This window comes from Mastomys coucha, unplaced genomic scaffold (genome assembly GCF_008632895.1).
Source record: "Mastomys coucha isolate ucsf_1 unplaced genomic scaffold, UCSF_Mcou_1 pScaffold18, whole genome shotgun sequence".
NCBI lineage: Eukaryota > Metazoa > Chordata > Mammalia > Rodentia > Muridae > Mastomys > Mastomys coucha.
In genome coordinates, this window is record NW_022196900.1 from 41,297,986 (window position 1) to 41,313,228 (window position 15,243).

At 40.7% G+C, this 15,243-nt stretch overlaps 1 protein-coding gene across 7 annotated transcripts in view; it reads right to left on the minus strand.

The window, feature by feature from the left end:
- The window catches only part of Mpdz (multiple PDZ domain crumbs cell polarity complex component), a 157,290-nt gene that overhangs the window by 20,635 nt on the left and 121,412 nt on the right, over positions 1-15,243 (minus strand). For all 7 annotated transcript variants that reach the window (XM_031377738.1, XM_031377742.1, XM_031377740.1 and 4 more), the window contains 5 exons: positions 12,614-12,776; positions 10,700-10,896; positions 9,560-9,651; positions 9,260-9,350; positions 6,496-6,576 (listed from right to left, as the gene is read on the minus strand). In XM_031377738.1, the coding sequence (XP_031233598.1) occupies positions 6,496-6,576; positions 9,260-9,350; positions 9,560-9,651; positions 10,700-10,896; positions 12,614-12,776 (624 nt within the window). The remainder of the gene's footprint in view (positions 1-6,495; positions 6,577-9,259; positions 9,351-9,559; positions 9,652-10,699; positions 10,897-12,613; positions 12,777-15,243) is intronic.

Here is a 15,243-nt window from a genome sequence, read left to right on the forward strand (position 1 = left end):
ATTATCCATGGTCATGGATTTTCAACAGATAACATTATAAAGGGAAGTTCAAATAATAAACATCTATGAATAAATCAGCAGAAGGGTAAAAGACAAAACTTTTGGGCTCAGGATGAAGGAATCTTGCTCTGGGTCTCTTTGAACTCAACAGTGACTGACTTGGGCAACCTAAGGTTCAGAAGACAGAGGTTAATAAGCTTAGCAATTCATCTGAGATCTCTCAGGGTGTCAAATGGCTTCTTGTGGACAAAGTAGGCTTCTGTCTCCCTCAGTACTAAATGTCAAGCAAAGGAACACTGACTCACCTGTTAGACAATGAAAGTTTTTGACATATTTCTTGTTGAGCTATTCGTGTTTGTATTACTTTTATCCATTGCTCAGAATCTTGGATAAAAGTAATGAAAACATGTATGGAATTACTCAGCAATGTGTCCCTAGGCAGGGAGAAAGAAAACTAGTAACAGCAATGAGATATTTTATTCTTTTCTAAAAATTATATTAATACTCAATTGTACTGGCTGGTTTTGTGTCAACTTGACACAAGCTGGAGTTATCACAGAGATGCCTCCATGAGATCCAGCTGTGGGGCATTTTCTCAATTAGTGATCAAGGGCGGGGGGAGGGCCCCTTGTGGGTGGTGCCATCTCTGGGCTGGTAGTCTTGGGTTCTATAAGAGAGCAGGCTGAGCAAGCCAGGGGAAGCAAGCCAGTAAGGAACATCTCTCCATGGCCTCTGCATCAGCTTCTGCTTCCTGACCTGCCTGAGTTCCAGTCCTGATTTCCTCTGTTTATCAACAGCAACCTGGAAGTGTAAGCTGAACAAACCCTTCCCTCCCCAACTTGTTTCTTGGTCATGATGTTTTGTGCAGGAATAGAAACTCTGACTAAGACAAATTGGTACCAGGAGTGGGGTATTCCTTTGACAACCTGACCATGTTTTGGGGAGTATTATGGAAGGGCTTTGCAACTTTGAGCTTGAAGAGCCATTGGTTGTTAAGAACTCTGTGGGATGTTCAGTAGGAGCTTGGAAGATTGAGAACAGTGCAGAAGATGAAGGCCTGGCTTGTAAAATTTCAGAGGGAAGATTAAAGACTCCTCTAAGGGCCATGTTGTTTTGCTTTGAAGATTCTGTGGTTCTGGTTTGCTGGAGCTGAAGAATCAGCTGTAAGTAACAAGAAACTAGAACTACTAAAGTGAAACCTTTGCATTACTGGGACTTTTGATGCCAGTTAGTTGGAGCTAAGAAATTAGAGGTGATTATGAAGAGACCAGCATCACTGAGGTGAGATCTTTTGGGAAGTGTTTTCTGAGAGCACAAAGAGTCTGTGTTCCAGAGATAGCCAAAGTTGTACCTTGTGTTGCAGCAGGACTTGGTAATGTGTAAGTATCACCCAGGTCGAACTGGTTTTGACAGCACGAAGGGGTCATGAAGAGCAGCTGAGGCTCAGAACAGTGAGAGGCCATAGGAGGCCATTGGTGAAGAGGCAGCTTCAGTTTGCAATTGATGGCCCAGGACTGAAAGTGTCATGCAAAGGAGTTGACGCTTGGCACCATGAAGAGAGCTTATGAGAGGCTATTGGTCAAGCCTAGGTACAGCAGAAGACAGTGTTTTGAAGATGCCAGTACCATAAATGACCACCAAGAACAGCAGCAGCAGTGGAGTACAGGCATCTGGAGCCTAGAAGACAAAGTGTGTGCTGCAAAGGTCAGAGCTGGAGAAGTGACTCAAGCTCTTGGAGGAATCAAGAAAACTGTGAGTAGATCCCAGACATTGGACAGTTAGAGTTTGATTTTTGCTTTTTTATTGTGACTGTGCCCTGATATTTTTCCCTCTTGAAAAAGGAAATTATTTTAGTGGAGCCCACAATTAAGAGTCTTTGAATTTTAAAAGATATCAGACATTTTAAAGGGGTTGAACTTTTAATATGTAAAGACTGTGGGACTTTTAAAGTTATTTAGATCTTGGGAATGAATAAGAAAGTAAGGACTGAGGCTTAATAGTGATGTGTTTGTGTGTCAAGTTGACAAGGGGTCAATTGTACTGGCTGGTTTTGTGTCAACTTGGCACAAGCTGGAGTTATCACAGAGAAAGGAGCTTCAGTTGGGGAAGTGCCTCCATGAGATCCACCTGTGGGGCATTTTCTCAATTAGCGATCAAGGCAGGGAGGACCCCTTGTGGGTGGTACCATCTCTGGGCTGGTAGTCTTGGGTTCTATATGAGAGCAGGCTGAGCAAGCCAGGGGAAGCAAGCCAGTAAGGAGCATCCCTTCATGGCCTCTGCATCAGTTCCTGCTTCCTGACCTGCCCGAGTTCCAGTCCTGACTTCCTTTGTTGATCAACAGCAACCTGGAAGTGTAAGCTGAACAAACCCTTTCCTCCTCAACTTGTTTCTTGGTCATGATGTTTTGTGCAGGAATAGAAACCCTGACTAAGACACCCAATAATTAGTATGTGCCCCCCTCTGTGTGTGTATGTGTACCATGTACTAGATACACTATGTTTATATGTTTGTATGTATATATCACTATAACTACCCAGGGAGTACTACTTTAAATCCTTATTTTAGAGAGTATTAGAGTTAGCTTTTCTGTTGCTGAGATAAAATATCAACCAAACAAAACTTGGGGAGGAAAGGGTTTATTTCATCTTATGATTCCATGAAACAGTCTATATTCAAGGGAAAGCAGGGCTAGAGCTCATGGTAAGCATCAGGGCTTAAGCAGAGACCAAGAAAGAACAATCCATAATGGCTTGCTCTTCACTACTTGCTCAGCCTCCTTTTTTTATCAAGTAAGGGACTACCTGTTTGGAATGGCATTGTCCACAGTTGGCTGGGGTCTCTGACATCAATTGTTAATCAAGAAAATGCATGACCTCCAGTGAGCACATATAAGTAAATAGAATCTTAAATTGGCTTAGAAAATAAAAGCAAAAATGTGTTGAATTAAATCATATTCTGGCAAAGTGGTTGAAAATGGAAATGTGACAATCTCCCGGCTTGAACATGAGGCAGCACCATGGAATTACTATCATCCATAACCCATGTTCCTGAACTCACTGTGTGTGACTGCCTCTAAACATGCTTAGCTCTTTACAGGTGACAGCAACTTCACAGTGATTAGAGATTGGAGAAAAAGAAGGAAAAACAAACAAACAAAAACAGAAGCCCTCAAATTTAATGCAATGTACAAAAGAACAGGGTTCATTCAAGATATTATAAAAGGGAAAAGATGCTTGCTTCTTTTTCTCCAGTAGAAGCTGGCGAGACCATAAAATATGAAATGGTAATAGTTAAGCTTATACTCTATTATTTTCTTACATGAAATAGTGCAACCCAGCATGTTCATTGAATTGAAGATTATAAACAACTTGCATAATGCCAAAAGAATGTTCTTTCAACCAAGAATTTATCATGGGAATGCTTGTTACATGTTATGTTCGCTTTGAAATTAGACATAAGAATAAGTACAATAAAAAAAAAAAAAAGAAAAGAAAATGCACCACAGGTATGACCACAGGCTAGTCTGATGGAGGAAGTCATTCAGTTGAGGTTTTCTCTTCATAGGTGATTCTAATTTATGTCAAGTTGACAAATACTACCAGCACAATTGACCACTTGTTAACTTGACACACAAACACATCACTATTAATCCACACATTTCTTCTTTTGTTTATTTCCATGACCTCATGTAGTTTCACATTAAACATGCTATAAGTTTAAAACCCCTACAATCTTTAAAACTTAGAAAGTCCAAGGTCCCAGTCATCTCCCTTATAACCTCCCTCCCCAAAGGAAAATAATATAAAAAAAAACACACACACACAAACAAAACAAAGCATAGAAAACAGTGGAGGCTGATGTGTGTCACCTGGGGTACATCATGTGAAACAAACGAAGAATCAATACAAAGTTAAAAGGAAAGTCCAAGGTTTCTTTAAATATTTAAAGTCTCTTAACTGTGGGCTCCAGTACAGTCAAAAACAACTTTCAGACTTTGTTATTCCAAGAGGGAAGACCCAAGGCACAATAACAGTTAAATTAAAGTGAAACCAGACCTCAACAGTGTAAACATGTCAGAGGCCAACATCCTGGACTCAATCAGAATCTCCTAGACTTCAAAAACCCCACCTCTCTAGCTCTGCCCATCACACATGCAGCTCATCCCCTTGGCTCAGTCCACTCCACTCCATTCCTCAGCTCCTACTCTTTCGTAGTTATCCATAGTCCAGGTATTTCCAATATCCTGGGATTTCCACAGCAACTAAGACTGTATGTTCAGTAGTGGCCTTGCCTGGTGCCAAGCTTCAGCTCTGCTCCATAAACCCTTCAGTCCTGGAATGTCCACCACAACTGAGGCTTCAATGTCAAAAGAGCCTCTTCTGGTCTCTCCTTGGCGACTCTGCTTCTGCTTGATGGTGACAAGCCTCAGCTTCTCTCCATGACCCCTTTAATGCTGGGACCTCCACTACAACTGAGGATACACTTTCACCAATGGCCATTATACCCTATGGTGCCAAGCCTCAGCTTTTCTCCATAACCTCTTCAATTGTGAAGACCTCCACTGAAGCTAAGGCTGCCCCTTCACCAGTGGCCCTCCTGGCCTCTCTCAATGGCAAGCCTTGGCTGCTATTCATGACCATTCCAACCCTGTCGTCTTTAGGCCATGGAAAAAAGAGTGACATATGGGAGAGTATTACATACTACCAAGTTTGGCTGACAGCTATAGACGTACCCTTGGCCACCGCTGGCCACATCACACATCTGCATGATGACCCTGAGGACATACTTCCCCAGAGATTTCCCCAGATCTTCAAATCCAAAACTCTACGATGCTACAATCTTCTCAAAAAACAATATGGTCAAATTCATCACAGCAACACCCCATATTCCTAAAATTAATATCGACTGTAAATTTGACAAGATCTACAATCACCTTGGAGACAAGCCTCAAGACATTCCTCTTAGACATTACCTAGATTTGGATATATATATATATGTATATATATATATACATATATATTACCCTAACACACACACACATACACGGTACACACATATGGTTAATAATAGAGGTGGGAATAACCATCTAAAGTAGGTAGCACCATTCCACGGGTACCCTAGGCTGAATGAAAAGGAGAAACGAAACTGAGCACCAACAGTCATTTCTCCCTGCTTCCTAACTACAGATGCAAGTGGCCGTCTGTTTCCTCAAACTCCCACTGCCATAGTTCGCCTGTGAGGACACACTGTACCCTTGAATTGTGAGCCAAGATTAACCCATTTTTCCTACAGTTGCTTTTGTCAGGATAATGAACACAAAGAAGCCATGAGCTGATGCAGGAATCTGCCCTTGGTAACTGCCATGGCTAGGAATGGTTAAGTCCAGGGCTCTGCTCCAGGAGTTCTGCCTGTCTGTCTTTGCTCTCAGCTGCGATAGTGTTGTGTGCTTCCCAACTATCATGCTCATTTTCTAGCATTCTCTGGCACTTGTTTATTCCAACATACACTAAGCATGAGGAAATTTATTTGAATTGCTATAAAAGGGCATGTGGGACATTTACCATATTTTCAACTTTTCTCCAGATAAATATAAACTGAAAAAATAATTCATACCAAAAATGTCAGCATACATTAAAGTGCTTCCTAACTATCTATAATTAAGGTAAAGGTAGATAATTGCATTATTAAACAGTGGCTTTGGCCACTTAGTTTGTTAAAACAAACTAAGCCCTCCAATTTGGACAGAAGCAGAGGACTAATCATGCCATAGCAACAGTAGGAATTCTAATTAAAATATATGGGCAGTTTTGGCAGGAAGGAAAAGCTTTTAATGACTTCTGTTCTGTTTGCTCTGACTAAAGCAAAACAGTTCATAATAAAACCTTCTCTCTTTTTTTTGTTTTTTTGAGACAGGGTTTCTCTGTGTAGCCCTGGCTGTTGTGGAACTCACTGTGTAGACCAGGTTGGCCTTGAACTCAGAAACCCACCTGCCTTTGCCTCCCAAGTGCTGGGATTAAAGGCGTGTGCCACCACTGCCTGGCTAAAACCTTCTTTTTTATAGCCATGATAAGGCCTCCGGGCAGCTGTGGGTGCCTGTAGAAGATGAAGCATTCCTGCATGGGTGGTGGTGGTCGCTCATGAAGTCTTTTGGCTTAAGAATATTGTCCCTGGTAGGTCAACTCTGCTCCATTACACTGTCCCATACCCAGGAGTATCAGGAATAGCTGGATCGCAGTACAGGGGCTGATTAGCCCAGGAATCCTCAGGCATTACTGTGCAGTGTAATCAAGGTGTCTCATTAAAGCAGACTTCCAGGCCCATTCCTAGAGCCCCTCACTCACAGGAAGCTTGGAGTGGGTCCCAGCACCTGCATTTCTAAGGAGACCCCAGATGATGCAAAGGCTGCTCTCTGGAGACGATGTTACAGGGAGCCAGGGAAGAATACGAGTGTGTGAGGGTACTCAATCATTTAACTCACAGACAAAGCAGATGTACCTTGGGAAGCTCCAGATGGTACACATTTGTAAGTGAGCTGAGGTCCACAGCTGAAGCCGATGTAGTACTACTTGGTTCCACCTGACAAAGAAAAACATACAAAAGGTAACTGCTAGCTAGTTTTGTTTCAAATGTAAGAGCCACTTAATCTGAAACACTTAATCTGAATGATTTCATGTTATATATTACTTACACTTTAATATCTGATCAAAAACCAGTTATGTGTGTCTTATACTAAAATCCTTGGGAGGTGTGACTGGACAGCATCCGTGTTCAGAGCATCACATACTCAGGTGGTTGGATGTTTGCCTGGGTCTCCTCCATAATGAACTGTGGCAAGAGCCTGCACTGAGGTCTCCTCCATAATGAACTGTGGCAAGAGCCTGCACTGAGGTCTCCTCCATAATGAACTGTGGCAAGAGCCTGCGCTGACAGAAGAGGCACCATGCAGCATTCTTTCCTCACAATTTAGGATAGGTATTCAGAAACTACTGAATGCTTTCCATACAAGTTATTAAATTATAGCATTTAAGGGGCAAAGTTGGTGCAATAGGAAAATACAAGTTTGCCATCTATAACTCACTCAAACTTATATACCATGAGGAAACAGCTTGGTATAGGTTATGATTTCTTTATCTGTCTTATCTCTGCTCAAATGTTCATTGACGAAAGAATGTATTCTGTCCTCACCTTCTGGCTCCTTTAATTTTAAGCTCTTCTGTCTGCTACATTCTCTTATGTTTATTAGACACAAACCAAAGATTCCTGAATACAAACAAAAACTACCACCAAATCTTAACTCTTCGTTATCCTTGAGCTGTTGTCTTTCCCTCTTAGTGGTCAGGTGTCTTCCCACTATCATTGGCTGCAGATCCAACAGCCTCTCTCACTACTTCCTTGGCCCCCTCTGCAGCATCTCAGGCTGTGAGATCTACTTTGCCACCTTGCTCTCCTTCACTGCTATTCAAGGGTCTACTGGTTCTTTCCATCTGTTTTTTTTTTTTCATATTTACTTTCCTCCTTAACATGCTCACCCTGCATGGGCAGCCCTTTGCTCTCTTCTCTGCTAAAGTTCTTTATAAGCCAGTTTTTCAACCTCCAGGGCCAACAGATGCAATTATATTCTATGGGAAGCTGCCTCTAAACTCCACACATACCTGAATATATACTTTAGAAGACTTCCTAACCTGCAGCTTGCTCAGTGATAGAATCAGGAAAAGCTGCAGCCCCAGTACAAGCACAAGCAGTTCACAGGCTTGCTATACTCCACTTCCCAAAAGGCAGCCTGCAGCGGCCAGTGAAATGGTTTTGAAAACACCAGCTCTTCCTTTGTAGATCAGTTAGTGAAGTAAGTAAGGCATGTGGAAGAGAGCCTGGTACTTCCTTGCATTTTAATCACCATTCTTACCCAAATCACCATATTATTCTAGAAATGTCTGTTGAATAAATACTTTCTGACTCTTTTGCTCAATAAGTACATTGTGTATGCATGACTATCCCTGTGTTGGGTCTAAACCCTCTGATGTGACATTTTCTTCTTCCCTTGTGCTATATATGGGTTCTCGTCTTTCCCCCTAAACTGTTTCCATTTCTGTTCTTCCTAGAACTTAATTTCTCTACTCTGAAATGACAGAGAGGAAAACATAACTACCATTCATTTATGTAGCGGGCACTAAGTCCTCCTGTTCACAAATAAGTGTTAAAGAAACCAGGAAACAATCACACAGGCTTCTTTATTCAATGGAAGGGAAGTATATGACTGTTTTAGGCTTGGAAAAATGGAAGCAGATATTGTTAACTGCCTGGTAATTTGTATTATCTGTAGTGCCAGGTCATACCTTAATACCCAGACTATTATGTTACCCCAAATTCTTCCTCCCTAGACCTTGATGTTAAGCCTTGCTTGTCAATAGAATCCATCTTCAGTGGAGATGTCACATGTGCTTTATAGCCTTGTGACCTATAAATTATGTTAGTCAGAGCCACACTAGATCCGAGGTGCTTGAGCTATATATAACCTATGTTGATGGTAGCGATCCCATGGACTTTGAAAAAGAGTTTTGATGTAGTTATGCTTTAAGCTTAATTGTGCGCATGGGACTGAAGTAACTATTACCAGAAAACTTTTTTTTCCAAACTTGTATTGTACTTAAGTATGTCTAAAATAAACTAGCTGGGATCAGTCTTCAGAAGTTTGAAGCAGCCCAGCTAGCTAAGTCATGCTGAGTTTTTCTTGCCTCTTATGGCTCATTTCTCTGCCAGCAGTGAGCATGCAGGAACTTCCACAGATTTAAACCAGAATTTTCATGATGATGGAAACTAACAGGGTTGGCCTTCACAGTGATTCCCAAGCCTGAGCCCGTCTCCATTATCAATGACCCTTTCTTTGCTGCTCCACGCTACATTCCCAATGCCATTCCTTAATATTGTTTGCATTTTCAGGTTCAGGTGTTGCTGGGATGTGTGTCCCTCCTTACCCCATGTATTCTGGTCACAGCACTCTTGTCCCCTACCCTTCTACCATATTCTTCATATGTAACATCTCCATAAAGTCTCTTTCCAGAGCAGAACAGACCACTCTCTATCACATATGAGGCTCTTCAGGTGGCCTCTACAAAATGGTATGTGTTGTCACATAAGTGCTGTCTGGTGGTAACAATTTGAATTTCAATATTATAGCTTATCTTTGGATTCCCGTATGGTTAATAAGTTAATGAGATATATCAATCAAATCTTCCCTGAGAAATAAAAATTTTACAGCTACCTCCTTATTTTGAGGATTTTCTGAGGTAGAAGACAGAGAGTCTGCTGCATTTCCAGGACATACAGCCATCTGGCTCACTGCATCTGCATTTCTAAAAGAAGAATGCATTCATCTGTCATATTGTGATATTATTCCCATCCTCTTACTTAAAGAGTCATAAAGATTATTAGGAACAAATTCTCTAACCCCAAAGTCATAGATCCCAGAATAGACATATATCAAATGTTTTCTTTCCACTGAAAAGAACTGAGGTGAAATGTTTACCAAGTATTTAGTAAACCAAACATAGAAAATGCTCACCTGATAAAAATGATTTTTACTTTAGATGGAGCACATTTAATGATTGATGAAGCATTCTGATGACTTCTGCCATACAATATTTGGCCATTGATCTATGAGGAATTAAGTATCATTAGTTGAACATAAAATTCTTCATTTCTTAGTTTTATCTTTCTGTCTAGCTAGTAAAAACGAATTGCTCCCTTTATCATACTACATACATTTTCCTGTCCAGAGCACAACCAGATACTTGGATATGAATACAGTAGACATTATGCTTAAAGCTGACATTAACGTGACATGCATCAATTCTGTTATCTTTGGACAGTTTGTAGAAACACCATTTTGACCCAATAAAGGGAAGACAGTCAACTTCCTGACAGACAAAGGTTCTGTGGTTTGCAAAGAACAGCTGGGTAAGCCTTGGTCTTAAGAAGCATGTCCTGGGAAACAGGGTACCAAAAGTCATTCCTATCAGGCTCAGAGCCTGGCAGCAGACTCTCTGTGAGCAGAGCAGCACTCTACAGAAATGAAACTGCCAGCCCAGGTGTCGAGTCACCAAGCCACTGAGAACAGAGCTAGTCCAGACAGCAGAGGTACCGCAACACATGCAAGAGCTCAAAGGCAGTGAGGAGTTATGCTGCTTTTGCCTCAGGAGGCCAGGGAAAGGCAAACAAAGTCTAACCACTATAAAGTACGGTCAGTAGATCTACTTGGTTTGGCAGCCTGAGATACTATTTGCGTTAGACTTGGCCTCCTCTCACCTCCTCCCCAAAACTTATATCATTAGGGATTTGCACTCCACAATGTCCAGTGGGTCAGCATTATTACTGGGGAATGCTTGGTCATTTGGCATTTAAAAAATTCTTAACAGAAATAAAGCACACACAAAAATGTTTTTGAAGTGTGATTTTTATTTCTATCTTGGGACAAAAACTGTCTCTGAAGCCGCAGAGTCATGGCCTTTAATTGCGAGTTAATGGGACACAAACTATGTTGTAGAGATTTGGTGTAGAGCCAAATCTGCTGCACTGCATCAGTTTTATTAGGCAACAGATGGTTTTCTTAGTCACTATGCAATGTCTGGGTGACTTTCTGGAAACTGAGGCTTCACTATCTGATGTGGCAATAACATATTCAAAACGGACTACTTTGACCTACCTCTAAAAGCTCATCGGCAATCTGTAGTCGGCCATCTCTCCCTGCTGCTCCAGTGGGATCAATCCCCACTATAAACACACTCATTCTGGTTCGGTCTTTGTTCCCAGCAAGACTTAGACCCAAACCGCTATGACCTTTCTCCAGCTCAATCATATGGAGCTGGCCTGTCAGAGTTCCATAACGTTCTCGGATACTTTCTACACACAACAACAAATGCATTTACAGTTAATTCACAGACAAATGTTTTAATATACAAGCTTATTTAGATTTATCTTAAGGAATACAATAATTTCGTTGGCAGCTAAAAGTTAGACTGGCTGCCTGGACATCAGGACTGTTTTCACAGAAAAACCAAACCAGGAGGGGTTTTGTTGTATTGAGGGAAAATACAGTATAATATGACACTGTTAACCAGTTCATCCTGGCAGCACTGGTTCCAAGAGAAGTGACTTAAATTTAAAATATCCCAACACTATGATTAAACCAGAAAAATCAACTGATCACATGGAGAGGAGAGTGGAGCTAAAACACCCAGGATTCTTTACTTTACTGGTCAGTGGAAGCTTCTACAACAGAGGCAAATCTATAATATACATCACATCATGTTGGACTGCTACCCAGAGGGAAGAGAGTAGCTATCCCTGCTGTACAGAGCCATTAAGCCAGAGCAAGTTACTATACCTGTCCCAGCCTTAAGAAGTATGCCCTGACTACAGATCTCCTGATCCACAGTTGTCTACCTGCTTTAATCTGAGAGACAAGGCCACAAGTAGGTACTCAAAGCAAAACCTCTTGTCAGTAAGTCATCTTAGAAGTGGAGCCCTGATGAGCAAATCAATCATCTCACATGAGTAGTCCTAAATTCTTATTTTTTACGCCAACAAGGTTTTGTGGTAGCCTGATTTAAAAAACAACATTTGGATAATTTTGAATTGGTGATTACATTTGACAAATCATCTCTTAGAAAATTACTATAGGGCTAATGACTTGCACTTATGTTCATTCTTTATACATCATTTAAATAAACATCTTTGGACTCCTTTTGCAACTAAGCAGGGTTAACTTTCATGTTCTATGCTTTCTAAAGTATGTGCAGTGTAGACCTCTTAAAGTGAACAATTAGGTTATTAAAATAAACCTTTTTCTGAGTGCTGGAGAAATGGCTCAGTGTTAATAGTATTCTTTGTTCTTACACACAACCCATGTTCAGTTCCCAGCACCCAGAGTGATTCACAACTGCCTAAAACTGCAGTTCCAGAGGATCTGAGACCTTCCTAGCATGACCCAGGGCTCCAGGCACACATGTGATGCACACACACACATTCAGGCAAAACATCCATCCACATAAAAACACATAACTCTAAAATATTTTTGTAATTTAACTTTTTAATATGAGAAAACATTCATAACTTTTGGCTCAATTTAAAGCATGGAGCACTGTGTCAGCATTCCTCAGACATTACCTAATACAATATTAGAAACCTGAGAGAATTGTATTTAAAACTTGAGACAACTTGCCAGATGCCAAAGAGTAGATCTTAATAATTATAATCACCATTATAGTACTCAAAATACCAAAATTTCAGGGCATAATACCAATAACCATACTACAAGGAGGAGTCTAAAGTCTGTAAAGGGCTTCAAGAGAGCCAATCCTGGGCGGGGCTCTGAGATGATGTCTTGACTGCTATAATTTTCATATGAGAAGCAAGAGAGCTTTATGAGAAATGTGTATTTAAAGTAAAGGAGGAAGGTGATGTCATGCCACAGGAATGCACGTTGTACGCAAGGGAAACAAACAGTAGACCTCCCACCTACAACTGTAGTATATACCACTAGAGTCGAGACACAGAACAAACCCAGAGCTATTGCAACACTTCTCATAATTAAGGGCAGCACAAAGAGACAACTTACTCCAGCTGTAACCAAACTCATCCTCTTTGTCCTCATCTTCTGAGACTGTGGCTGCAGATGGCTGTGCACAATCACTACCCATTTCTGAGAACACTGAAGGAGAGGAGGGAGGAACATTGCACAATGGAGCCTTCTCTGACTCGGATTCTGACTGGCTGGGTGCCTGTGGGGATAAGAAGAATTCAGTGGGCATGTGCAATATCATGAAAACTTTAAGGAAAACAAATAAGAATATAATTCCAAAACCAAAGGCCAGCTCTAAAACGTTCTCCAAATAACAGAAGGCTTGCATGTGCATGTAAGAAGTGTTAGACAGGATGTGGGAACCAACATAATTCATTACATTGTTATTTGCTAATCTAAACAAATGAACAATTCAATTTGAAAGCTTAAATGACCTAAAATTGTTCACATTTCCCTACTGGGGAAAAAAATGTAAGGATTTGTGTAGATATTATAGGTCATTCAAGTCTGTCAAGGAAAAAACAATAGGAAGCAAATTAACAAAGGACTATCCCTTAAAAGGTGTTAGTGAGGGCCACTGAGATGGCTAAGCAGGTAAGGACACTGGAGCAAAGCCGGAGGGCCTGAGTTCAATACCTAGGCTCACACAGTAGAAGGAAAGAACTGATGTCCACAAGTTGACTTATGATCTCCATGATGCAGACCATACATGTGCACATTCACAAAATAAATAAATATAATACTAATAAGAACAAAACTTGTAAGCAAGGATATACATGTACACTCCTCTTTTGTTGTACATCTGGGCACTGCACCCAGGGTCCTGCATATACTAGATGGTCTATGGGGTCACAACTCCAGCCCCACATGAGCAATTCTTTGTTGCTACTTGAATCCTCTCTCTGAACAAATCCACAGAAATAGCACTACGCATGCAGGTGGCTCCCCCGAGACAGCCTGCTTGTTAACATAGAGAACAGACATGGTTCTGTCAGGTGTGGGTTTAAAACCACCTCCAACTTTTTATTGCTACAGTGGCTCATGAGAAATCCTTTCAACAAAGTGAGATGTGACATGTCTTTTGTCACTTAGGACCACTGGTACTATTTTAAAACTTAATTCAGTATATTCAAGTTCTTGTATGAGTTATTATCAGGCAGCAGGTTGGAATTGGAAAGGCCTGTAAACTATTTACTTCCCCAGATTCCCTCATTTATTGCTCAGATGAACAAGCTAAGGCCGGTGAAGGACAAATCTTTAAAATCAGGTCAAAGGCTTCTGTCTCCTTAGTTCTTGTCTACCACACTTCCTTACTTAGCATGGTAGTATGGTTGACTTGGGAGTGCACATCCCTCAGAGTGAGCATGGAGCTCTGAGAACAGCTTGCTAGAGCTGGTTCCCTACACCAGGTGGTTTCTAGGGACTGAACTCAGGCCATGGTCCTGAAGGCAAGCACCTTGAGCTGCTAAGCCACCTTGAGGGTAAGTTTCTACTGTTCTTACCACAATGTAGTTTGTATTAAACCTTGCTATCTTCCCCAGTATCCACAGGAAGACAGTACCTGTGTCTCAAGATCAGGAACAATCAAATAAACATGCTGTGCCTAGTATCAGGCAGCTCTGGGTTTTTCAATCTATTCATTTTCCTATCCTTTATGTCACTTTTATGAAAAAATAAACTTACATAGCCTGTTGTAATGTATGCATAAATTTATTATTTTCTAAAAATAACCTGTTCTAACAGAAGACATTCTTAAACACTTACAAATGATTAGCTGTTAGTAGGAATACCACAAAAAACAAAACAAAAAACAAAACAAAAAAAACAAAAAAACCCCATATTACCACTAGAGATTCAGGCACTAAATATAATCTTTTTGCTAATTCAAAATGCACATAGTTTACCAGCAAGGCACAGGGCTGGCTGACAAATTCAGGGCAATTGATCTGCAGGCATAGAATTTGCTGTACTAACAATATTCAGTTTACACATCATTGGCCAAACAAATACAAGTTATAAGTGCCAATGAAATCCCTGCTGTCTTCCAGAATAGCATACTATAAAAGTCTCTCAAATAATGTACAAATAAAAATGTGCAAGAATACCAGAAACTTCACTTGATCCAACCAAAGATCAGACATCACTCTAAAAAAGAAAAGATGTGCTTAAAAGGCTTTCTGGTTAAAAAGAAAATTACTTCTCTGTATGACCAAAAGGAATTATTTGCCCAACATAAATTTATTCAAATCTATGGGTGTGTATTTTGTAGCTCTTTCTACCTTGTTCTTGCTGTTGCTTTTATTTTACTTAATAATGGAGAAAAAAATCTGACCATCTTAAAATCCTGTCAGGACTGAAGGCACAACATTATACAGCAAAAGTGTACTCAAGCCAAGTGACTCATCAGAGAAGCAAGGTTTGCCTTCTTTCTGGTGTGGCAGTCAAATCTTCTAATTGCTGGTATCAAGATCTTGTAACTCGTTTGTTATTGACACTTCTTGAAATCGGTTTATAAAATATGTATTTTACAAAGGTCAAATGAAGTCACCCGAGCCCATGTGCTCACAGCAAATAAACGAACATGCATGTCACACACACATACACACACAAACACACACACACACAAAAACCCCACACCCACTTTCATAACCATGCATGGAGACACA